Here is a 25440-nt window from a genome sequence, read left to right on the forward strand (position 1 = left end):
GATCTCTCTCTAGCCCTCTGATTTGTTCATTAGCTTTGACGTTGTCTCGCTCTACACAAAGGCCCCAGTTGAAGATACCCTGAACTGATTAGTCAACTTTTTCCTCCAGACTTTGGAAACCTATTCAAGCACGCGCAGATGACCACGTATTTCCAGTGGAACACGAATTTCTACGGGAAATGGGATGGAGTCGCCAAGGGGAACCCTTTAAATCCAGTCATCGCTAACTTTTACATGGAGTTTTTCGAACAAAAAGCCCTTCCCTTCGCCACAAAGAAGCCCGAAGTTTAGTTCCACTACGTTGGTGACACCTTTGCGGTGTGGAGCCATAGTGAAGAAGACTGACAATTGTTTCTTCAACATCTGAACAGCATTCACCCAAACATACAGTTCACCATGGATAATGCTATCAATAATCAGCTACCTTTCCTCGACGTTCTTGTGACAAAAAAGGAAGATGGTCACGAGGTTTACTGAAAATCCACACACACAGACAATTATCTTCAAAAGAGCTCAAATCACTACCCGAGACAAAAGAAGGCTGTCACCAAAACCCTTACTCACCGAGCGGAAAGAATCTACAAAACAACACATCTTAAGGAGGAGCTGAAACATCTTGAGCAAGCATTTCAAGCTAATGTTTTCACTACACGAGAAATTAGAAGAGCTCTTCATCCCAGGAGGTTTCAAAGAAACGAGCAGGAGACTACCCAATCTGAATCATTAGGGAAAGTGTTCTTACTCTATCTACACAGAGTTACAGAAAGAATTGAAAAAAATTCTCGAAAAACACAACATCAAGACCATTTTTAAGCCCACCACTCAACTAAGGAATTGCTATCGCCCTGTGAAAGATCCCCCGTGTCCCTTTCTTTCGTCAGGCGTGTACAAAATTCCGTGCTCTTGTGGATCAGTCTGCGTTGAAACCACCAAGCGCAGCATCAAGAACCGCTTTTCGGAGCATGAACGTCATTGCCGATTAGGACACTACGAAAAATCAGCAGTAGCTGAAGACAGCCAACAAGAAAGAGTCCATTATATCAAATCAAATAAACACAGAAGTCCTGGCCACAACATCCCATTACTATGCCCGCCTTCGTTGAGAAACTTTTGAAATATTCAAACATTCGTTTAATTTCAAGAGAAAAGAACTTCAATTTACCAAAAACATGGCACCCTGCCCTTGGATTTGCTCGTCACAACGGTTCCAAACAGACTGACGTCCGCTCTCATTTCGAATCTGAAGCCACTCCCACTTTCCATCAGAGCTCCAATCATAGGAGAACGCCATCCAATCAGGAATCGGCGCCCACCAGCTGTTTGCTTAAATACCAGAGCGACCGGAGCAGCTCATCAGTCGCATCGAACTTAATTACTGAGGATGTCAGCCGCGAGAGCTTGACAAAACGTCTGAATTTTCTTTTCCATTTCGACCACGGCCAATAGGCCAGAAATGTTATTTCCTCATAAACAATCTCTCCTGCTAAGGAAGCAGGTACCTCTAAAGTACAGATCCTTTACTAATAAAGATCTTTTTTTTTTCATGTCTTTATTTATTTAACTGATCTAAGGTTGTGATAATTTGAAAACATTGATTTCTGAACCTCAGGGCCGAAATAGCGTAAGTCCAGAATTTACAATTTTCCATTTAATAGTGCATTGTATGCAGCATCCTATTCTGCATCGAGCCATGTGAACGTTTCTAAAAATTAAAAAGTTTTAATAATAAAATAAACATCGTAATAGTTTTAAAAAAGGGCTCCACCCATCCTTTGTTTGCTTCCGACAAAAAATTTCCCTCTCTCCTGTAAAGTAGCGATTGTGTGACATAAGTTACTCTGGCTGAGAGGTGCATGTTTAAAACGTGCATTCCCGTAAAATAACGCAAAAAGATTAACGAAACATTTAACAGCAGAAGAGAAGTACACTTTTTATGTCTTTACTTATAATAAAGCTGAAAGTTTCTCGGTCTGGACCTCCCATCTAGGTGCAAAGCGCCAAGACCATTCGGCCTAATTTGGTATAAAGCTAGTTTGTAGTATGAGGGTGTGCACCTCGAAGCGATTTTTCGCAAATTCGATTTTGTTCTTTTCCTATTCCAATTTTAAGAAAATTTTACCAAGCAAATTATCACAACGTGGACGAATAAATCACGAAATTATCATAACGTGAAACTCCGTTCTCAAGGAATTCATCGATTTTTTAAATCTGTTGAAGCAAACCTTGCATCGATGATTCATAGCTTTGATATATTTTTTACTGTTTGACATGTGAACAATTACCTTAAAATTAAGTTAATAACAGAAAATATTAGCTGTAAAGTATTTTCGTTTAATCATCGCGTGAGACGAAAGTAGTTCATTGGAACATTCAAACACTAGACGAAGGACTACACGCTGATTATTAAAGATTTTTTCCACTACTTTTGCTTTGCCTTTATTATTCTGCGATTCTTGCTTCTACTGTACCTTAACCCGGTGAATTATGCAAAGTCAGTCAAAACTCCTGCCATCTCATGTTCTCTTCCATTCTTTGCAATTGCTTTATTCTGAAAATTTTCACCGATCGTTCCAATACAGTCGTGGTTTTTAAATACGCTGATCAATATGCAAAAAAAAAAAGGAAGGCGTTGCCAGAGAATTTTTTTTATTACACTCCTTCACTGCAACCATATTCGTGAGTGTTGTTTAAAATCACCAACACCTAAAGAGTATACGTCCTAACAACTATTTTGTGAAATTTTTATTGGATTGATTAGGTGAGACTAAATATTTCGAAAAAGTTTCTTTTAGACAACTCTGTATATCCCCGTGTGTACACATGCATTATCCTCACACAGGGTGTCCTAAAAAAGACTGACTGTTTTCAAAAATTTATAATAGAAAAATGGTTAATGATAAAAAAAATAATTTTTGCTGAAAATTCATGTGTTAGGCCGTAAGTTTCGTCCCCCAAAGTTCCAAATTTTAGTTCAAGAATTTTCCGATAGACGGCGCTGCAGATTGTAAGACCGTAAATCAAAGAAAGACATAAAATTACATCATAGTTTTTCAAAATATGTTTTAATGAACAAAATTACACAACAATATTTTCTAAAGGCCTGCTGCCGGCTGCAACCTTATGTCACAATCGGAGGAAAAATCGGTGAATTTCAATAATTATTTTTTGACTTAGAGGCTTACTATCTGCAGCGCCATCTATTGAAAAAAATTGAACTAAAATTTGGAACTCTGGGGGACGAAACTTACGACCCACTACATGAAGTTTCTGCAAAAATTATTTTTTCATCATTAACCATTTTCCCGTTGTAAATTTTTGAAAACAGTCAGTCTTCAGGACACCCTCTGTATATAATAGTCAATGATCGAGTAACGCTCTTGACGTCATCAACAATGAAACTCGCACCACGGCATGGTAATTTAATAATGTATTTTGGTAATGTTTAAAATGGAGGGAGAGGCTTTATTGTGATAAGGGTGAACTGGATGCGGTAGCTTAACTGTTTTACTGGTATAACTGTCACTTCAGGGGCATGAAGAAACGAAAAAGTGGTCAATAATGAACGCTATCTACTGGAGTTTAGCTTTAATCCATTGGAGTTAGGGTTAAAATTTCAGCTATCAAAATATCACCAAACAGGCAATTACTTCCATCAAATGTAGAAGCAATTTTCACCCGTCATATCTTGACGGGTGATTTTCTAGTTTAATAATAATTACTTAATAACTGATTAAGTTAAATACTTAACCTGCTTAAAATTTAGGAACTATATTTAAATGAGTCAACTTTAATACAAATTAGCGGAGAGCATAACGTAACACTAGTATAACGTAAGTACGTAACACTTTATGTGGTAAATTTCACTGCCCATCAAAAATTTATTCAAATGACCAATTTTGTTTTTATTTTTGATGAAATTCTAGTCCCGTTATAAAATAAAGCCAAAAATTTACCGTTAATGAATCATGAGTAATGGAGGGAATGTCGAAATACTTTTGTTCCTAGGAAAGGAAAATTAATTTAATGCTGTCGCAACTTTGCAATTTTCCGCGGGAAGAATATTCCATAAAGTTAATGATCCTTTCTTAAGTTTCATCCCGGCATACTTAAGTGTAATTAAATACGTGGTTTTAACGTTGAATCAATACCCAAATGATCTGCCGTGCAAATCACCAGGGCTGCAGGGTCAGAGTCGTAGAGTCAGACTGATTTTGGGGTAAAGGAGTCGAAATCTGAGACTTGAAAACGCCAAGATTTCAAATTGTACTGGATTTAGGGGGCAAGAGTTGATGTGGGAAGCTTTAAAATTCCAGAAGTCGGAATCGGACTGATTTTGAGTTAAAATAGTCGGAGTCAGATTTGGGCTGATTTTGGGGTAAAAGAGTTGGTGTCGGAAGCTTTAAAATTCCAGAAGTTGGAGACGAACTTCATTTTGGGGTAAAGCAGTTGGAGTCGTACTCATTTTGGAGTAAAATAGTTGATGTCAGAAGCTTCAAAACTAAAAAAGTTGGAATTGGCTTAGTTTTAGGGTAAAGCAGTTGGAGTTGGAGCCTTTAAAATTCCAGAAGTTGGAGTCGAACTGATTTTGGATTAAAGCAGTTGGATTTGGACTCATTTGGGGGTAAAAGAGTGGATGTCGAAAGCTTTAAAATTAAAAAAGTCGGAATTGGCTTAATTTTGGGGTAAAGCAGTTAACACGTGCGTTGGAGTCTAAAGTTCCAGAATTCGGAGTCAGACTGATTTAGAGACAAAGCGACGAAGCCGGAAGCTTCGAAATTCCAGAAGTCAGCGTCTGTCATTTTAACTCAGATTCCGCAGCACTGCAATGACATTGCACTGCATAAACGTTGAAAATTGCACTGAGAGCATAAAAGTGGAGAATTTTGTGTAGAATTTTTTTTCAAATGCACTTCAGCCATCCTGAAGAATGTTCTAACTACCAGGAAGATTTTGATGCACTCACAAACGGAGTTTTTTTTTTTTTTTTTCATTTATCAAAATGCTTGGTTCCAAAAAAAAAGTTAATAAATAAAAGCAAGTAAAGCTTCTATGCAATTTATTTTCGTCATGTGGCTCTACGTTAACAATATAGTGAATACCAGTCTCTTTACATTCTCTTAATAACATAGCAAAAGTCGTTAAAAATAAGAGGGGAAGAGCATGCTAACACAATAACTGATATTCATGTCAAAACTCTTTTATATAATTAAAATTATAAACTAGTACAATAATTTTAACTTCTAGAGAAGCAAAACAATCATAATTAGCTTTTCCACACTCAACATTAGCTTTTAAATTAAATACGGGTAAAATTTAGCAAGATTTATTCAAAGTAAAAAAATATATTTTAAATTGTAATAAAACATTTCATCATTAAATCACACAAGTTTGCAGACAAATACATACTCGGGCTTCGGGTTTACAACTAACCCCCTTTTCACGCCAAACATGGGGTCCCTTGTAACCCTGAAACACATGTATGCAGTTTTCTGGAAATTTGTGTGATTCAGTTATGTAATTTTTTCTCTTACTTTTCTGCTCAAAAGTATTTCTCTATTTTTTATTTAAAATTGCATTTGAGCCGAAAAAAAAGCATTTGTAATATAAAGACGAAACTGTTTTATTGAAGTTTGCTGGAAAAAAAAGGGGCGCTTCAAATGTTTTTTACATTAAAATAAATATCTATACATAAGAAAAGAAATTGAATTTCAATAGAAAAACAAGACCAAGAAAGCTATACACTGGCATTTCATTTTAAAGAGAGTTTATCGTGAAAGTAGGGAAAAAAAGGTGGAAAACAATGCAATCAACATCCGTACTGCTTACGAAGTTGTTGATCTTTTTGCTTTGACAACAATTTATCTTGAAGTCAATCCATGGACTTGATTGCTCCGTGGAGTAAATGAATTTTAGCAACGCATTTCCGAGCAGCTCAGGAGAAATTCTCACACTTGAGCTTTTAATCCTGCCAGAAATTGAAAAGAAGGACTTCGGGGGCAATTCAGCATCATAAAAATTCTCCAGAATGGTTTTTGATGAGTAGTATTAGAAAATTCTTCAATAAATCTCCCGATAGAGTATAGTGACTGATGAACTTTATTTTGTTGACTTGTCAGATAACTCGAAAAGTATTTTTGCAAGCAGCGTGGTAAAACATTTTTTAAAACTTCGTAAAATATGCTTCTAAGTAATAAGTTACGCATTAAAGCAAATTGTATCCGACAAAACTAATTTCTTATATTTACTACTTGCGTATATTTTTTTAAACATAAATATTATGTAGTTTAATACATATTTATGTGTTTATTCTCCAAACTACAGATTTAATAACACTGTAAACAGTGCCTTTGGCGCTGTTTAGTGTTGACTTACTACTAACTCATGTTGAACTATACTATAGAATTTCTTAATGTTTGTGATTGTCTTTTGTAATTTACTTTGTAGGTGTAACTTTATTTTATTTTGTTTACTGTTTGTTATGTATGTGTGTGTTTTTGTTAGTAATAAATACCTTCATCTTTGAAAAAAAAATAATACATATAATTAAAAAAAAAAAGATTTAATTCATTCGTTGTGTAAAGTATACCTTTAATTATATCAAAAAATAGTTTAATATTTAACCATACATGGGTTAAATATTAAACTATTTAAATTAGTTTTTAATTATTTAAATTATTTAGTTAAATATTAACCATGTCAAGTGATCCAAAGTTTTTTCCCTCACCTTTTTGCATTTCTTTGAAATTTGGCTCATCAGGTGTACCCTTTGAAGTAATTAAAAGTCCAAGTTTTTAGATTTTTATCTCTATTATTTTTTTATTTATGACACTTTGATTTTTCAAAAAACCCTCTTTTTTTCATGGATGCTTGAACATAAAATGGACGATAACTCAGCACCAAATATAGATAAAAAGATTTGGTAAAAAGCATTTTAAAGTACATTAGTTGCTGTTTAATGGGATATGCAACATGACTAATTTCAAAAAAAAATTTAATTTTTAAAAAATGAAATTTAAATTTTAAATTTCAATTTCTCAGAAAAGGTATAATGATTTTTTTTTAAAAAAATTCTCAAAAATTGTCGTGTATTTTATCTTTATTTGTGCAAAGTTTCAAGTTGGGATCTCAATGGGATCATATTTTTATGAATTTTTAAATAAAATTTGACTTATGAAATAATGACATTTTTCAGATTCTAACTAGTTTCTTTTACTGGGGATGATCTAGTAAGTGGTGATTGATCATGACTATGCTTGAAGTGAGCTGACATGAATTTGTAGATTAGTACCCCCCCCCCCCCCCCAAGCCACACAACCACGTTTCATCTTTTTTTTTTTTTCCAAAACTGTATTCAAAAAAAAAAAAAAAGCTGGCATGTAAGAGTTATAATCATAATAAACTGGGACGCACGCTGCTAAACATCAGTAGTGACTAAGGCTTATAAAAGGAGGGGGGGGTCACAAAAACTAAAAGTCTGAAAAACTTTAACAGACAAATAGAAAAACTCATTTGCAGCTTTTTTTTTTCTTTCGGAAAGTGGGACGGTAGAGGGGAGGGGACAACCTGGAATGAAGTTTAACAACATGGAAGGTTATGCTCAAACTAACAAATTTGTTTGATCTATAACTGCTTTAAATATATGTATAAATAGATCTCGCTGCATTGCTCTCCTTTACAACTGAAATTAAAAAGAAAACCTTAAAGAAAAGAAAAAAAAAAACAGCTGCACACCAAATGTTGTCGAAAGACAGTTTTATGCGGACAGACATATGATCAGACTTAGATTTATTTTTAGGTCAGTGTGAAAAGAATGGAACAACACGGGGGAAACACTCCTATTTTGCTATGATCTTGGGACAAAATATTTCTTTCGTGCCTCCAAAATTGAAAATTGGTGCAGGGGTAGGGGATGAAATGAATCATAACTCCTTATCAGATAGTGAATTAATCAAGTACACTTTGTGAAGTAAGGATTGAAAAAGAAACACTTGGTCTGAAAAAGAAAAAAAAAAAACATCAGGGGATGCATGACTAGTATAGTGTTAATCGTTGGTGTGGGTGTGGGGGGTAATGTACTTTGTTTTGATTTAAAGAAGAAAATTTACCAGCTTTTAATATGTTTTCTATTCATTTTGTTTTATTTTATTCATTTATTTATTTTTTTACATTTTGAAAATAGTTTTGAAAAAAAAAGTAAATAATAATAAAAGTGGTGGTTCGGGGGGGGGGGGGTTCTTGCTTTAAAGAAGAACATTTACCAACTTTTAATAAGTTTACTCTTTATTTTGGTTATTTATTTATTTATTTATTTATTTTTACGTTTTGAAAAGTTTTGAAAAAAAAAAAAAAAGATAAAAAGTAGTTGTGTGGCTTAGGGGGGGGGGGGATACTAATCTACAAATTCATGTCAGCTCATTTCAAGCATAGTCATGATCAATCACTACTTCCTAGATCATCCCCAGTAAGAGAACGCCATATTTAACTAGTTAGAATCTGAAAAATGTCATTATTTCATAAGTCAAATTTTATTTAAAAATTCATAAAAATATGATCTCATTGAGATCCCAACTTGAAACTTTGCACAAATAAAGATAAAATACACGACAATTTTTGAGAATTTTTTTAAAAAAATTCATTTAACCTTTTCTGAGAAATTTAAATTTAAAATTTAAATTTCATTTTTTAAAAAATAAATTTTTTTTGAAATTAGTCATGTTGCATATCCCATTAAACAGCAACTAATGTACTTTAAAATGCTTTTTACCAAATCTTTTTATCTATATTTGGTGCTGAGTTATCGTCCATTGTATGTTTAAGCATCCATGAAAAAAAGAGGGTTTTTCTAAAAATCAAAGTGTCATAAATAAAAAAATAATAGAGATAAAAATCTAAAAATTTGGAATTTGGTAACCTCGAAGGGTACAATCGATTAGCCAAATTTCAAAGAAATACAAAATGGTGAGGGAAAAAATTTCCCAAATTTTGGATCACTTGACATGGAATGACCCACATACAAAAACACACATATATAGAAACATATATATGTTTCCGAGAAAGTCCGGAATCTGGTTAATGTTCACATTTGCCAGTGAACATCAACATTCACACACCGAAGGTATCGGTGAAGGACCGGATATTTCCGGTGAAAATCCATTTTTCAATTTTAGTCTTTCACGGTAATATGTATTAGGGTGGTTCGAAAAAATCGATTTTTTTTTTATTTCGGAGTCGTGTTACTTCTCAAAAGTTGTAGTTTGGTATCGTCCATTGGGCGGGGGGGGGGGGGGGTTTCTAAATTGACATTTTCAGTTCGCTTTTTTTAACGTCATAAATTGTCAGTATATAGAGTAATTTGCACCTAAGATATTTTATAGCTTTTACGTAAGATTTTCGTTTCCGAATACGACTTAAATTGGGCTAAACTCTCCTGCCCAATCTAAGGCGTATGCGCAAACGCATGTAAAAGCTTTAAAATATTTTTTCGGTTCTAACTACGGTATAAATACTGTCCATTTATGGCTGTTGTATTGTAAAAAATACAAAAGAACTAATTTTATTATTTTCTGAAAATTTTAAATTTTAGCATATTTTTTTTTCAAACTTTCAGCCTCTTGCGCGAACTGAAGATGTCAAATTAGAATTTTTCTATTATTTTTCCCCAATTAAGGATATTAAAATGCAACTTTTGAGAGGTAACGTGATTCCGAAATAAAGAAATCGATTTTTTTGGACCCGAACTGAAATTCAGGATAGTATGTTGGAACTCCCCTAAAATATTCTTAGATGCCCTCCTTAAAGTAGCTGAATAGTTCACCAGTGGAATATCCATCTAAGCCCATGCGCACATTTACGGCACAGTACAATTCGAATGATTTGAGTTTCGTTCCTTTTCTTTTATAATATGTTCTAGTAACACTGGAGAGAGTTTTCGATATTTGCATATTACTCGCCAAAGAAGATCCTTCGGCTTCTAGGAGCTTTTCTCGTGATTCCAAATTTATCACTTACTTTACTTGAACCTCCTCAATATGTCCTCTTAGGCTAATATGATATTTCTTAAAAAGTTGTTCTGAAAAATAAGGACGAATACAGAACAGTGGTTTCAGAAGAATTTTAATGTATGATGAAATCATTGTTAACAAAAATTCTTACTACCAAATGGCAAGACCTTGAGGGTCACGGATTTTGACAAAGTTCTAGGTTTAAGTCAAATCCCATTAAATATGAACCTAAGTAAGACTAGGTAACCTAGGTTTGACTGCATAGGCACTAGTTCGGCTACAACGAGGGTTCAAAGTTATTTAGTTTAACCCCAGAAATGCATTGGTGCTACCATTGGAATTTGAGACTTCGGCGCAATGTTCGTTCTCCCAACACATTCGGTATCTTTTGATAGTTCTACGAGAAGAAAGGAAAAAGTATATTTATTTGCAGGCATTATTTAAGTTTCTTGAAAAGTCGAAACGATCTTGTATTTTGTTCGTTTAATGTGCTATGTGCAATATATAAATCAGAGCTTTTCCTCCTCCACCATTTTTTTCTTATCAGTGGGGAATATCTTTGATAGAAGACGGTAAATATCTAGTTAAAGTGAATAGTTTTTATTCGCAAACGGTAAATACTTTTTACTAGCAAACTATCAGTATGAAATGAAAATAGTTTCATTTGCAAACAATAAATATCCTGAAACTGTGTGTTAATACACGCAATGTTTGGGTCCAAATTACCAACTCTGGACCCTCGTTGCAGCCGAACTAGGGTTTATTCAGTCAAACCGCTCTACCTGGACTCATACCTAGGCGGAATTGACATACACTGAAGTGACAAAAGTCATGGAATACGTCTTAATATCGTGTAGGTCCTCCTTTCGCCCGGCGAAGTGCAGCAACTCGACGTGGCATGGACTCAACAAGTTGTTGGAAGTCTTCTGCAGGAATATTGAGCCATGCTGTCTCTATAGACGTCCATAATTGAGAAAGTGTTGATGGTGCAGGATTTTGGGCACGAACAGACCTCTCGATGATGTCCCATAAATGCTCGATGGGATTCATGTCGGGCGATCTAGGTGGCCAGATCATTCGCTGGAATTGTCCAGAATGTTCTTCAAACCAATCGCGAACAGTTGTGGACCGGTGACATGGTGCATTGTCATCCATAAAAATCCCATCGTTGTTGGGGTACATGAAGTCCATGAATGACTGCAAGTGATTTCCAAGTAGCTGAACATAAGCATTTCCGGTCACTGTTTGGTTCAGTCGCACCAGAGGACCAAGTCCATGCCATGTAAAAACAGCCCACACCATTATGCTGCCACCACCAGCTTGAACAGTGCCTTTTGTTGACAATTTGGGTCCATGGCTTCGTGGGGTCTGCGCCACACTCGAACCCTACCATCAGCTCTTAGCAACTGAAATCGTGACTCATCGGACCAGGCCACGGTTTTCCATTCATCTAGGGACCAACCGATATGCTCACGTGACCACGAGAGTCGCTGAAAGCGATGTCATACTCTCAGTAAAGGCACTCGAGTCGGTCTTCTGCTGGCATAACCCAAGGAAGACAAATTTCGCCGCACAGTCCTACCGGACACGTCCCTCGTACGTCCCACATTGATTTCTGCGGTTATTTGACGCAGTGTTGCTTATCTGTTAGCATTCACAACTCTACGCAGACGTCGCCGGTCTCGGTCGTTAAGTGCACGCGGTCGACCACTGCGCTGTCCGTGGTGGGATGTTATGCCTGAAATTCGATACTCTCGGCACACTCTTGACACAGTGGACCTGGGAATGTTGAATTCCCTAACGATATCCGAAATGGCTTGACCCATGCGTCTAGCTCCAACTAACATTCCGCGTTCAAAATCTGTTAATTCCCGTCGTGCGGTCATAATCACGTCAAAATCTCTTCACATGAGCAACTTGAACACAAATGAAAGCTCTGCGAAAGCACAGCGCATTTATACCTGTTCTACGCGATGCTACTTCCATCTGTATATTTGCATATTGCTATCCCATGAATTTTGTCACTTCAGTGTATATCTACAATTTGGTCCAAATCTGTGACCCTCAAGGTCGTGACGTTTGGTAGTTAGTTTCCAACGGCGGCATTCTGATTGCGGCTCAATCTAGGAAGCTGAAAACTTTTTTAGCTTTGGCAGCAAAAGTGGCTTTCTTATAACTTTGTAACACTTGTGTACAATATTTTTGCATTTCTGTTCTTTAATAACGTTCGTTTATCAATTATTTTTCAGCGCAAATGGAGACGTTTTACTTCGGAGTTTTTAAATGGCAAATTACATACTTCGTTAAAATATTGTGCTGGTTCTTTCAGTTATTAATTATCTTAACATTAGCTACGAGAGAGATATCAGTAAAGTATATTCTAACACTCTAAGTACTAATTTTATTATAGTTTTAGTAACGTTCTAAAGCATTTTTGATAAATTTAGTTTATTAGAACACAAAAAACGTTAAAATTTCTTATAGTGCTGAACAAAGCCAGTCTTTATGACTAGGACATTTAAGCACTTATTTTTTTGAAACTATTAAAAAGGTTTTATCCTTTTGATTTCTTTTCTTGATTGAGGTTTTGTTTAAGAAAACTAATCAGGAATATGTAATAACTACGAAAATTAAATTCCCTAAGAGAGGTGATTTAATTAAAAACGCTAAAATTGAGTAGATTTTTTTCCCCTATTCTTCATAAATGAGGACATTTTTCCCAGACACGCAGCCTGCTACTTTCTTCTTATTAAGCTTATTAAATAAAAAAAATCATAAATTTTTATTATCATACAGGGTGTTGCTAACACTTCATCTCCTTTTCTTCTTGGGATTCTGTTCCTTTCACAAGCAATATCTTTCAATCGATTATTTCATAAAGCGGTGAAACAACCAAGTCATAAAAAATATGAAAGATTCAGATTACAGTCGGACCTTGATAACTCGAATATTCTGTTATCTCAAAGTTTTTATTGGTTTCCAAACTCTTGAGATTGTAGTAGAAACTTCCCATAACTCGAACGATCAATAACGCGAGCATTGTAGTCGGTACCTTGGGACTTCGGGTTATCGAGAGTTGACTGTATATTTCTTTGGAGGTTAGCAACTCAGACCAAAAGTGAACAAATCTGAGAGCTATGGCTACTTTTAGGATGCCATCATGAGAAACTTTCTTACGAAAATAACGTAACCATTTGTTGAACTGAACACCATGCCTTTTCGTCAACAACTAATTCATTTAAACAGAGGTAACTTGATTTAACGTACAAAGCAATAGAGGGTACAAGACGAAATCCTCCTCATTTCTTCACAATTTGATCTTTTCCCCTGATAGACGGTTTTTACTCCGGTACAATAAAAGGCACAGTACATATTGGTTTACAATCCGTTTGGTGTAGAAGCTCTTCGGAATTCCAGTTTTCATGGCTGCTTAAATTTATATCAGCAAATGTTTCAATGACATTCCAAAAGAATCGACACTTAAATCTTAAAACTTGACATTATACGATTAAGAACTTGGGAAGAAAAATAGTCTTTTAAAAATAAATAGAACGAAATTTAACATGAGTCCCCTTTCTTCGTGATTCGGTAATGTAAAAGTTGACTTTAGAACAGTGCACGCTTTATAATGGGAGAGGCATTTTTCTAACCTCTCTCTTTGCTCTGTGACAACTTGATCTCTAATTTAAGAATAGATGCGTCTCACACCACGTTATTTAATGCAGTGAAAACATATGATGAAGGAATATGAATGTTGCAACCCCCGCCTCCCGTTGATATTTGTATCGTTTGGGCGCCTAAAACAATTTATCTTAATTTCCAGGTAAGGTAATTTTTTTTTTGGGGGGGGGGGGGTGGCATTTGTTGTTCTCATACTTGCTAGACTACAAGAATGTAGTACAGCAAGAATGCAGTCAACAATAAGCGTATTCTTCTCTTAAAGCAGTACTTCTCTATAACTTCTCTTAAACCAGCACCTCTATAGCGCAGCAATTCAAAAGGAACTACAGGTAAGAGAGCAGGTTGCACTAACCCTTTGGTATTACATTGCAACTCGGAATTGCTGGCACTCGTCCTTGGACGAATACACTTCAAAACTGGTTGAAAACAGGAGAAGCGCGTGTTTCTGTAATTAGGGTTGGTAAAACGAGTTTTCTTCTGGAGCATTGTTGTTTTATTTGTAATAAAAAAAAGAAACAAATTTCAATTGAAAACTTGCGCCTGATTACGCTTTGAGGAGCACATTGTAGAAGCCTCAATTTGATAATAAGTGCTTTTAATGCACGCCCATTTCCACGAATTCGGTGTTTTTTACTTTTCCACCGAGTTTCAATAATGTTGAGGTACAAATACATGAACGTTTCTGTTCGCAAAATTGTATGCACGATAAAACATAAACTTGTTTATTATGTACGATCAAATATTATTAATACAACAGGGCAGCTTAATGTATCATTTCTTTTAAAGGTAGTTCTAAAAATACTTCGGCACTAAAACCAAAGGCTTAACCAGTGATCGGGAAAAATCTCAGAGATCATAAAACTTTCTTGAGCCCTTCATTGTAAAAATTGAAGAGGAAAATAGAAAGATGGTACTTAATCTCCAAAAAGCTTTACAATGATTGGAAGGAATTTTCGTTTACAGCTTGATTTTAGTGACTTTCTCTATTCATTCTGTTTTAAAATCCTTGTGATTTTCAGCCGATTAGTCTAAAACTTTTTCTTACCAGAAATGCCTAACATCAATTCTGACGTTTTCTTTTTGATTAGTCTATTTTGTTCTTAGAATGAAGAACAAAACGGAAAAACAAACTACAGATTAATTTCCAAGGAAACAGTAATGTTTTGACAAAAAAATTGATGTTTAGATTCGTTTTTTAGTTTTATTTATTTCTAGAGCTGTCCATTTTGAAAATATTTCCTTATTGCTACAGCTAGTTTGTATTATTTTTGCTTGTCTTATAATCTCAATTTCAGCACTATTCAGGTACAAAATCAGCAGATGTTACTAAATGATTCCTATTAAATTGCATTCTTGTTTTGAGATTTAGTATTTTCAATATATACATCGAGTACTTATTCTTTTATATTGCTTAAAGTAACGAAAATATTTTTTATACGTGTAAATTAATTATTATTGGCTTTGCTTTACAGTTTCAAAGCATCAACTATAATTTAAGGCATTGAAGCACTGCTGGAAGAATTCACTAGCCTACTCAGAAACATTTGTTGTAGTTTATCATGTATGTAAGCCTGTAATATATTCAAAAGTGTGCGTTATATAAGTGTGCCAGGCAGAAGGTGAATGCAAATCCTTTCGGTTAACTTTTTTTTTTTTAATTCAAGAGAAATTCCGCAAAAGTGGCACAGTGGAAAAAATTCTGGAAACCTTTTTGTTTACTTTCAGACATTGTATTCCGTGAACATAGTGTAGTAAATATTATCCAGAAACAATATTATCAGTCAACTGTGATGCAATTTATGCGTCAGACTGAAAACTTATTGATAGGTTACAATATTAAACATTTCTATTATTTGAATTTTGTGCTTCATTTCCAAGACTTACCATCATATAGAGGGGGGTCGGCGTACATCTTCTTGCAGCATTCCAGTGCTGCCTGACAGCAGGCGATCCATTTCCTTGCAAACAAGTCCGATTCAAATGTGTCATAAACGGGATGGCTGGTGTTGTCAGGATCAGCCGCGCTAGATATATTTCTCTGGTCAAACAGCAAACCCGATCTGGGGTCATACCTAAGGAAAGTAATTTTAGCAAGTCAAGTCCTCTCAATCTAATAGCCAAATTGACACGAAAAGTTATTCTAAAGCGGAATGTCCCATTATCCGGGATCAAAATGACAAATTACAACGGCTTGGTACATTGAAAATTCATTACGTCAAGTGGGATATTCTTTTAACTGATAATCCAATAAGCGGGCAAGGCAGAAACATTTGATGAAGTTTGTTGAACAGAAAATTGTTTCACGGAATACGACTGAAAGTCGTTCTTATCTCATTTTTTCCAAAACAGCAAATAAATGCATAAATGAATCAAAAGATAGAGATAATTTACTCATGAAATATCCTTAAATATAAAAATTGAGCGTTGAATGAGTTTTCATTGGAAAGATTTGAGCCTGGATAACTTATTCGAATGCTTCTATTTTGCATTTGAGCAGTGCTTCGTTCAATTTTGAACAGTTTTAAAATATAATAATATTAATGCTTACGAGGAAAGTTGAATCTTATATTCGCCATTAAGTAAAACTACAGAAAGAGCTGCAGTCTCTGCTGACAGAGTAAAACCAAGACTGACCCAATATGATCTGTTCAAGGAGATATCTGCTTTGTCCGCGCAAAATTGATATGATTTAACGTCTTCGAGAAAATTTTAAAATCACCGCCATGTGGCGTATTTAAATTACAGACTTGCGGAAAAACTCAATTTAAAGGTTTTTTCTCCTCTATCAGCGAAAATTAAACAAAAAGTCATCTTTTGTTGGTTATTCAAAAAATTACACTTAAAAACCGGATTTTTCAATTCATGCTATCGATCACGAATGCTTCGCTATAGTTCCTAAAACGGTTTACCAGTCTCACAACACGTGCTATTTCAGCTTTGATTCCCTTCGTTTCTCATTACTTAATCCACAAAATAGTGTTTTCAAATCAGCTGGAAGGTTTAGGCTGTTTATTTCTTAATTTCAAACATTATTCAAATGACATTAATTCTCTTAATTTTGAAAGTAAAATTACATTTCTGGGAGAAACATTAAAAATTATGTTAAATATTACCGAGAAAGAAATATTTTTTAATGTATTATAGGAAGCCATCGCAAGTAAAATTTACAATTAAAAAAAGGTCGCTGAATTTTTTGAAATTAGAAAGTAAACTCAATTAAGGAAAACTTTAAGAGCAGTTATTTTAGAGCGCTGAATAATATGGTGAAAGTAAGAAAATAACTCAAATACTCCTGAGTGCGATGGAAAGAAATTTTACAAAAACTGTGAGTAAAACCATAAAATGCTTTTAAGCTCTGAAAAGGAACTTAATTATGTTAAAAGGAACAAATGTTTTACTTGAATTCGGGCATTAAAATGCATATTGTATAACGTATGAAACGCTTTTCATAGATAAAGTGGATTTGAGTTTTAGAAATTTGATATTGCTTGTTACTTTATTAGTTTGATTTCCAGCTTTATAAAGTGTAAGTAATGTTTTACGAGCGAAATTGTATTTAAAAATGCAATCTTTCTGTAACGATTTTGAACAAAATGAAAAATTAGTTTTCTAAAAATGTTCTTTTGATTGAAAAAATTAAACATTTACGTATAATTTTCAATTTTTGCACAATTTAACATATCATCAACAGTCTAAGCAATAAAAGAAAATGTATCCGCAACAGTTTTTCTTCATGCGAGTCGTTACACATTTTTAATGAATTTTTCTAATCAATTAACCAGGAATTGGGCAATGAGATACACATTGTCAGTGTCGGCAAAAGGTATAATCGGTATACCAAATTTCATAAATTCTGACCACGAAAAGTTGAGCCTTTGCTCCACATCGTTTCAGAATTGTCCATTTTCGTGAAGGGGCGAAATGGGGAGAAAAGTTGGAACGGAATTAATAAGAGCGTCATTGGTTCTATAGATTGAATACGTCACCTTGGAATTTAAAAAAATAGTCAAAGAGGAAAAACATTTTAATTTTGAGTGCTCAAGGCAGTTGTCTCATTGGACAGGTCACATTCTACGTAAGTGGATGGGTCTTGATTTTACTTATTTCAGCAGCCAATGGTCAGAGATAAAAACGCCCCCGATAATTAATTTCAATTGAAAATTGGCTCGAATAGGGTTACAATAAAGAATGCAAATCTTGTTATTTTTACTTTCTCGCCAACTCAACGCAGTTATTGCCGCAACTTAAATCCTTCAGGTCTAAATAATCACATAAAGAAAATATATTGGAAGCATTTATTTTTCATATCGCCAAAATGTTGCTAAACTCGAAAATATGGCGCGCGTCCTTTCTTCCTTCTCTACCTATTTTAAGGAATGGACCCGTTTTCTCAAATTACTGACAAGGGTCATTTGCTCGTGGCCGGACTATACTTCTGGGCTTTACTATTTTCAAAGAATAGGCGTCACAAACACGCAAAACAAAAAGAAACAAACAGACATCTTATTTCAGTACATGTATAGATGAGAGATAAATGTATGATTGTTAGAAAATCAACTCACCGTAATTTCTTTTCTGCGGAGACAAAAGCCCAAGGAGGCAAGTACGTGTAGCAGCGAGCACACGTGTCAAGTTTGTACTCCTCTAAGCTTAAATTGACGCCACGTTCTGTGCGACACGTGATCAAGGACTCATCAGTCACATTTTCACAGGTCACTTCAAATAATAGCACCTGGAAATTTAAAAAAAAAAAACATCAAATTCTAGGTTCAAATCATATGAAAGTTTCAGGAAGTAAAAGCTTTTATAACGCTAATATACAAAAATAGCGAGCAGAAACAGGCTGTGTACACAGTTTAGCAAGTCCTAGTAAATTTATACAACTCTATGATGATGATGGGTCCATCATTTTAAACTTTTCTAGGCCCAAAACTTTTCTAGGCCAACTGACCCCATGATTCCCTAAATGACGGAATTGAGTGAAGGTCAAGAGCGTTTTAAAAACAATTCAATCAATCGCATTTAACGGCTGCTTCCAAAGTTGCTATTCCAAATGCATACAATCATAGAGCAGGAATTATAAATGGAGGGAGCAAGTCCAACCATTGGTTTAGCAAAAGCTTGGTCAATGATCTCAAGTCACGTGACTTAACGACGAATGATTGACACATTTTGTGCGAAACTAGCAAAAGAAACCTGACTTCTTCCACATTGCTTCCGCTTTAAAATCTGTCACGTGACTTGGTGTCTTTAAGTCTTCACTCCCTTAAGCTTAAAACTATGATCCCGGGTTTCGACATATGAGGCAGTGAGAAGCAAAAGGATGTAAGTGCCAGAATTAAAAATTTTGAGATAACCAGTGGTAGATGAACCTCTCTATTTTGGAGCAAGAGATAGTACTTGTAGTCCCGGTAGGTGGTACTACACAGCATGATTTAGAAAAAAATTTCAATAAAAGCCTATCCGTACCTTATCTTTGAACGCGTTTCACTCAAAACTTTAAAATGTCCACTTACATCTCTTTGCTTATCACTGCCTAATATGTGCTGAAATTCAGCCACAAGCATTCTCCGTTTTGATTAATTTAAATAGCTAGATCCTATACTCTTTGATTCCCCTTTACTTAAAATCGTACGCATTAAGAATCGAAATCTACTGACTTTGTTACTCCTTATGCTTCTCAGATAATTGAAATTTAAGAACAGCTTCTTCTTCTCTCATAGCAGATCCCTGTAAACGATAGATTTCAAGCTTATTTCAGTAACCTAAAAGAAGCACTTGACATTTTTCAGCATTGAACGGCACACCCTTACACCCAAAAGCTGCTTGGTTTTCTCTGGAAACGTCTTTATTGTATGTTATTAGCTCATTGTTTTTCATAGAAAAATAGTGTACGTCATATCAACGCATTTTCCTTTGTGAGAGATTACAAATGACAATCATCTAGACTCCAATAGTGTTCCCCAGAATTGTTATTTTTAAACAAACGTACATGTACGAATAAAAAATTTACAACTTCGTGTTAACATTTCATGCAGTGTTTTTCTTCCTTTGAGCAATCACGAATAGATTTATATCCTCACTTGACAAAAATTTATGTTGCTCTAATTTTTCAGACTACCATGGAAACGGTTGTTTTTAATATTTATTTGGAGAGCGAAATTATCGTCGTCATAGTTAAAAATCGTCTGCTGTTTGATTTTATTCACAATTTTTACAGGGCTTAACTCAAGCAGACGTTACATTAAAAAAGGTTTTTTTTGTGTAAAATTACGGGTTTTCTGGAAAAAACTTTGGTATAGATGAATTTAAACAACAAAACTTTATCTAAGTATAAAATTTCCAGATTACTAATTTCTATCATTTAAGACTGATAAGAAATAAAATATCATAATGTTATGCACTGTAAATAAGCTTTATGATAAGTGTACGGGTAGATATTGACTGTAAAATCTTTATCTTTATTACCGCATCTTAATTACCATTTTTTCTATAGGTACGCCTTTTCTAGAAAATCACCAGTTATAAATATGACGGACGGAAGAAAATTTCTCTGCCATTTCCATTTGCAGAAAGAAGAAACTCAACGAGCAGGGTCTTATCGCAATTCGTGATTACGAGAAACATAATTCGAATTCAAGACGCAAAAATTCAAATAATATTTTGAATTTTTTAATTGAATTCGAGTTTTTAAAATATTAATTTTTCAATAAGTTCACTTTAACATCAAAACCACAATACTCAGCCACAACCAATCTGAGAGAATTGAGTTGTTTTAATGAAATATTCTTTTCCAAAAAAGAAAAGAGTGGGAAATAAAGTTGAAGAATGTAGATGATGTAAACCGCTGACGCGCAACAACAATTTCTAAAATATTTTACGCGAAGGAAGCAGAAAGAAAAATATTCATTATGCATTTTTTTCCTTTCATTCCACTTCCTTAATTGCACAAAATCGCGTTCCGTAATTACAGAATTAATTCTTTTGTTTTCTCATTATGTATCGAAACAAAACGTTCTGAACAAACTTGAAAACACAAAAAAGAGAGAGAACGAAAGAGAAAAAGAGAAGTCTTACTTTGGAAAACATTGAATAAGACTTCAAGGTCTACCGAGCATTAAGAACAATATTTTTATTTATCTATTTTTGCAAAGAAATAGTTATTTTTCAAGAAAATTGAGGCAATGGAATTTCATAATAACCATTTATATATAATTGAGAAATGTTTAGTCGTTGGTGATACAGATTCGTTTGTGGTATTGCTTTATGTAACAGGAAATAAAAATTATAGATTTTGTTTACAGTAGATATAAGGCAAAAACATCAGACAGTCTTTAAATGTTCTATTTTACTGTCTGACCATCGATTACATGGAAAGGCTAATATCCGGTTTATAGGCGGAAATGGACGTATCTATTAGTTTATAGAGGTTTTAGTGGGTTTGTTACAGATGTGCACTTTTGCCTCTCTATTATTTAGCCTTAGTTTTGTAAAAAAGAAAATTTGCTCTCAGCAACATTTTTTTAATTTAAAGTATATTCGATCTATATTCTCCCGGCAAAAATTAATTGATTTATTTATTCACAACAAAGTTTTAAGCTTACCATTTTGCTTTTACGTTCTTGAAAAAAATTAAAATATTTTCTTTTTGTTGTTTCCATGGTAACTATTTTTGTTTTCCCTTATTTTATTTTAGAGAATGCAATAAATGAATAAGGCACTAGTGACATTATAAAACGCGTGCATCAAAATCCCATCGTTATTTTCCCTTCTTCCCTGCTAGATTCATTCACATGGAATAGTCTTTACCTGGCAGATTGCCAAATTACATACTATCCGCGGTCAAACTACTTCACGAGACTCATTTCACCATTTATATTCTTCGTGTTTTTGATGCTTTGTTTCACATAATATATCATAGGATAAATGTGTAAGTGAAAGGAAAGCGAATTGAAGAAATAATATCGAATTTAAATTACTATGTATCTACTACTACTAATAGTATAAATAAGGATGATGATGATGATAATAAAATAAAGAACGAAATAAAGAATAAAGTTCACTGTTTACTGAAGGGCTAAAGGTATCTCTTTGTATACAATTAAACGTCAATGATCAACACTAATTTTTTATTTTCTACCATTAGTGCGTGGTGTGATCATATGTAAGGTCGGTTTAATAAATTTTATATGTACGAAATATTTTTCATAGCAAAAATTTTCATGAAAAATGTATAGTTGTTGGCATTATAAATGAAAGTTATTTTATTTAAATGGCGTATTTAAATAAAATAACTTTAAATTCAACAGTGTATTTGATTGATAGACTTATTGACTGGCTTATTGATTTACTAACTTATCCTTTTTGTTACAATCTCTTACGTAATTATCCTTTTTTAGGAAATAGATGCGTTTACTTATATTGCAAAGCAAAACTCAAAATCATACGAACTTCAAATAAATAATTAGCTGTTTTTTAACACTTAACGTATTTGGTAAGATAGCTAGCAAATAGCTGATGTAAGATTTGATTGAGAGTCAGTCCACAGAATTTGGACAAGTATGGGTTTCCGGACAATACTTAATTTTTCACGCATTTTTCATAGACAAATATACAGAGTGGTGCTAGCTTTCTCTGTATACGAAGCCCTAGCGGCCTATCCACTGAACCAATCCAGTCAAAATTTTAAATGTAGATATTTGAAGGTATGCGCTCAAGATTGTAATGATTTAGAAATTAACACAGTGTTCAAGGTTGCAGTTACCCGTGAAAGAATTATTATAATTTCTAATTTCAACACCTTCTTTTTCCAAGCTCAAATTTATCAGCGTATTAGAAACCTGCAAATAGCGTTGAAACGACTATCGTGTGACGAAAGTTGCTCGTTGGCAAATTCAAGCACCGGAATGAAGAAACATTCTTCACACTCTGCATTTTAAAGGGGGTTTTTTCCATAAGAAATGCTTTGCATGTGGTGTTTTTCGACTATTGCTTCTACTACTGCCTAATTCTGTTAGATATGTAGAATGAGTCGAAAATCCTCCATTCGACTTAAAATTTCTCATCTTTGCGAATGCTTTAAGCCGGCAGTTTTCTCCACATGATAGTCGTTCCTACGCCAATGGTGGTTTTTCAATACGTTAATCAATTTGTACTAGAAAAAAAAATCAGTGTTGCCATCCAAAAATTCCGAAATTTGATCACTGTAAATGCAACGGTGAGCACTGCCTTGTTTCAAATCATCATAATATCCAGCGCATATCTTCAAACAACCATATCTAAAACTCTGGGTTCGCTTGGTTCCGCGGATAGGCCACTTGAATTTCTTATGCAAGAAAAATTACTTTCGGACCCCCCCCCCCCACCCCGTTTATACTAAAAGAATAAGAGTTTCGGAATTAGCCGACAATTAAGGATACTAAAAGTACTCTGTATGTGTAAAACAGGTTATCACAGTTTAGAAATAAGAATAGAAATAAAATTATTTTGAAAAGATGAACAAAGTTCCAAAAAGTTGGCAAAGATTTAGTCTTTAAAATTCTATTGCCCCATGTGGTGCGAATCTATCAAATAAAATTTGAGCTCAAAATGCAACTACAATCCAAATTTGGTTAGTCTCGCTAATGGTCTCCGCTTCCACCAATTTAAAACTTCCTCACTTAAACAGTGTTATGGAAACACTCGGTCATCAATGTCACTTGTAGCCAATATAGAAACATCGCACTTTCCTCAGAGACACGACTCTCTTATTAATTCCTTTGTCCAGTGAAAAGCGTGGTGAGGTACATTCGGTCCACGGATTTTGCGAAAACGTAATGAAATTCATATATTTGCCATGTCATAGAAGCAATACAATCTCAGTTGAATGATTGTAATTTCCTAAAGTGACTAGTGACTGTACTTTCGTAAATTAACTACTTGGATTTATGTCCTTAATAGGAATTACTTTGATTAAAGAACCGCTAACTATACGTTTATGAGTTAGAATCACTCTCTATGATAAAGCTTTTCCTGTAATCTTCCATTTTACATGTAAATAAATTTATAAGTAACGCTTCTTTTATGAGTAGGGATGCAAACTATTAATGATAGATTTTACCTCTTATTTACGTAAGACGTCAATTCGGAAGATAAACATACATTTGCGTAAGCAAATAACATGCTCCACTTAAATGAAAGATGTTGTAAAACTCTTCGTGTGAAAAGAAAAAGTGAAAATAAAGTAAATGAAGCATTGCTCAACACGCAACAAATAAGCCGCAAACAAGTGAACATCAATGAATGTTCCGATTTGAACCAAAGATCCTAGCATAACTAGATACACAACTCCAGTAGCAGCAGCCACTGGTTGCCATTGAAGGCGCGAATCTTGAAGTAAACGGGCAAAAGTGCAGCCTGCGAGAGTGAAACCACTGATCTCCATTGGATGCTACGGAAAGAGGCTTTTGCATGCCTGCACCAAGCCGCACGCATGCGCTTTTCTGACGCTTGACCGTCTACTACTTGGCCCATGAAACCGGTCGGGCATTTTACCTCTAGTTAATACTACACTGGTGTCCAAAAGTTAAGAATAATTGTTATTTATGTGAGTAATGAATGAAATATACATCGGAATAGGAGGAAACGTGATATGCGAGAGCAACACGATTACAAAACAATCAAACTATTCAAAAAAACTAATTACTTTTATTACCCAAAAAATAGTTTGAAAGAAAATTAGGCATGTGAGGAGTCTACTCTTTACACAAAAAAAAAGAAAAAAAAAAGAAAGAAAGAAAAAGATGATACTGAAGTTTAATAATGTGTATGACCACTTCTGGCAGCCAGGCACGCTGCACAACGATCACTCATGCTTTCTATAACATGGTGGATGAGTTGTGGGCTCAAACAGTTTCAAGCTTGATATAGAACTCGTTTTAGCTCCGGAACGGAACTTGGCGGGGGCGATGGGCTGCAAGCTGTCACGCAAGAATGTCCTAGACATGCTCAATAGGGTTCAAATCAGGGGAGTTTTCTGATCACGTCATTCACTGGATATTTTCTGATTCAATGAAGTCGTCGACCACAGCTGTACGGCGACGTGGCGCGTTATCATCAATGAATCTGAAGTCATGACCTACAGCACCTCGAAACAAGCGAACATAAAAGGTTCAAGAACTTGGTCTCTGTATCTTTTACCAGTGACTGAACCTTTTTCACAAATATGGAGGTCAGCGCGACCGTCCAACATAATGCCCGCCCGCACCATTACTCCCGCTGAGCAAAATGATGTCTTTCTCTTGTGTTTCGTGGTTGGAAACGAGTTCCTTTTTCTCTCCATATTGTTACCTGATGAGAATCACTCTGTAGGGCAAAGCGGAACTCATCACTCATCCTCACATATAGCGATGTTGCAAGCTCCAGTTTAAACAAGAGCATATATGTGCTGACGTGAGAGGAGTGCAAACTGCTGGTCTTCTGGCATACAGACCAACATGATTGAGTCTTCTGTAAACAGTTTGCCTCGAAATTGTTATTCCTGTAGTGGCACTGAGCGCCGAACCCAGTTCTCTGGCACAGCTGTCCCTATGACGTCGCGCAGAAATTGCCAGAAATTGATCTTGGCGAGCGGTTTTGACTCTTGGTCGACCTGGTACTGGTCGTCGGATAACATCCTCGTATTTTGAAACCTCTGCCATAGTCTTAAGATTACACACCGAGGCACATTAAAAATACGAGACACTTCAGATTGTGATCGTCCCGATTCTAGCATTCCAAC

The 25440-nt window shown here is 34.8% G+C and overlaps 1 protein-coding gene across 1 annotated transcript in view; it reads right to left on the reverse strand.

Moving 5' to 3' along the window:
- The window catches only part of LOC129230279 (calcitonin gene-related peptide type 1 receptor-like), a 98201-nt gene extending 73146 nt beyond the window's left edge, over positions 1–25055 (reverse strand). The window contains exons 1-3 of the mRNA XM_054864678.1: positions 25011–25055; positions 18245–18414; positions 15567–15754 (exon numbers count right to left, since the gene is read on the reverse strand). Coding sequence (XP_054720653.1) covers positions 15567–15754; positions 18245–18414; positions 25011–25055 — 403 coding nt within the window. The remainder of the gene's footprint in view (positions 1–15566; positions 15755–18244; positions 18415–25010) is intronic.
- Positions 25056–25440: the final 385 nt, after the last annotated feature.

The sequence above is a fragment of the Uloborus diversus genome, chromosome 9 (genome assembly GCF_026930045.1).
Source record: "Uloborus diversus isolate 005 chromosome 9, Udiv.v.3.1, whole genome shotgun sequence".
NCBI classification, from domain to species: Eukaryota; Metazoa; Arthropoda; class Arachnida; order Araneae; family Uloboridae; genus Uloborus; species Uloborus diversus.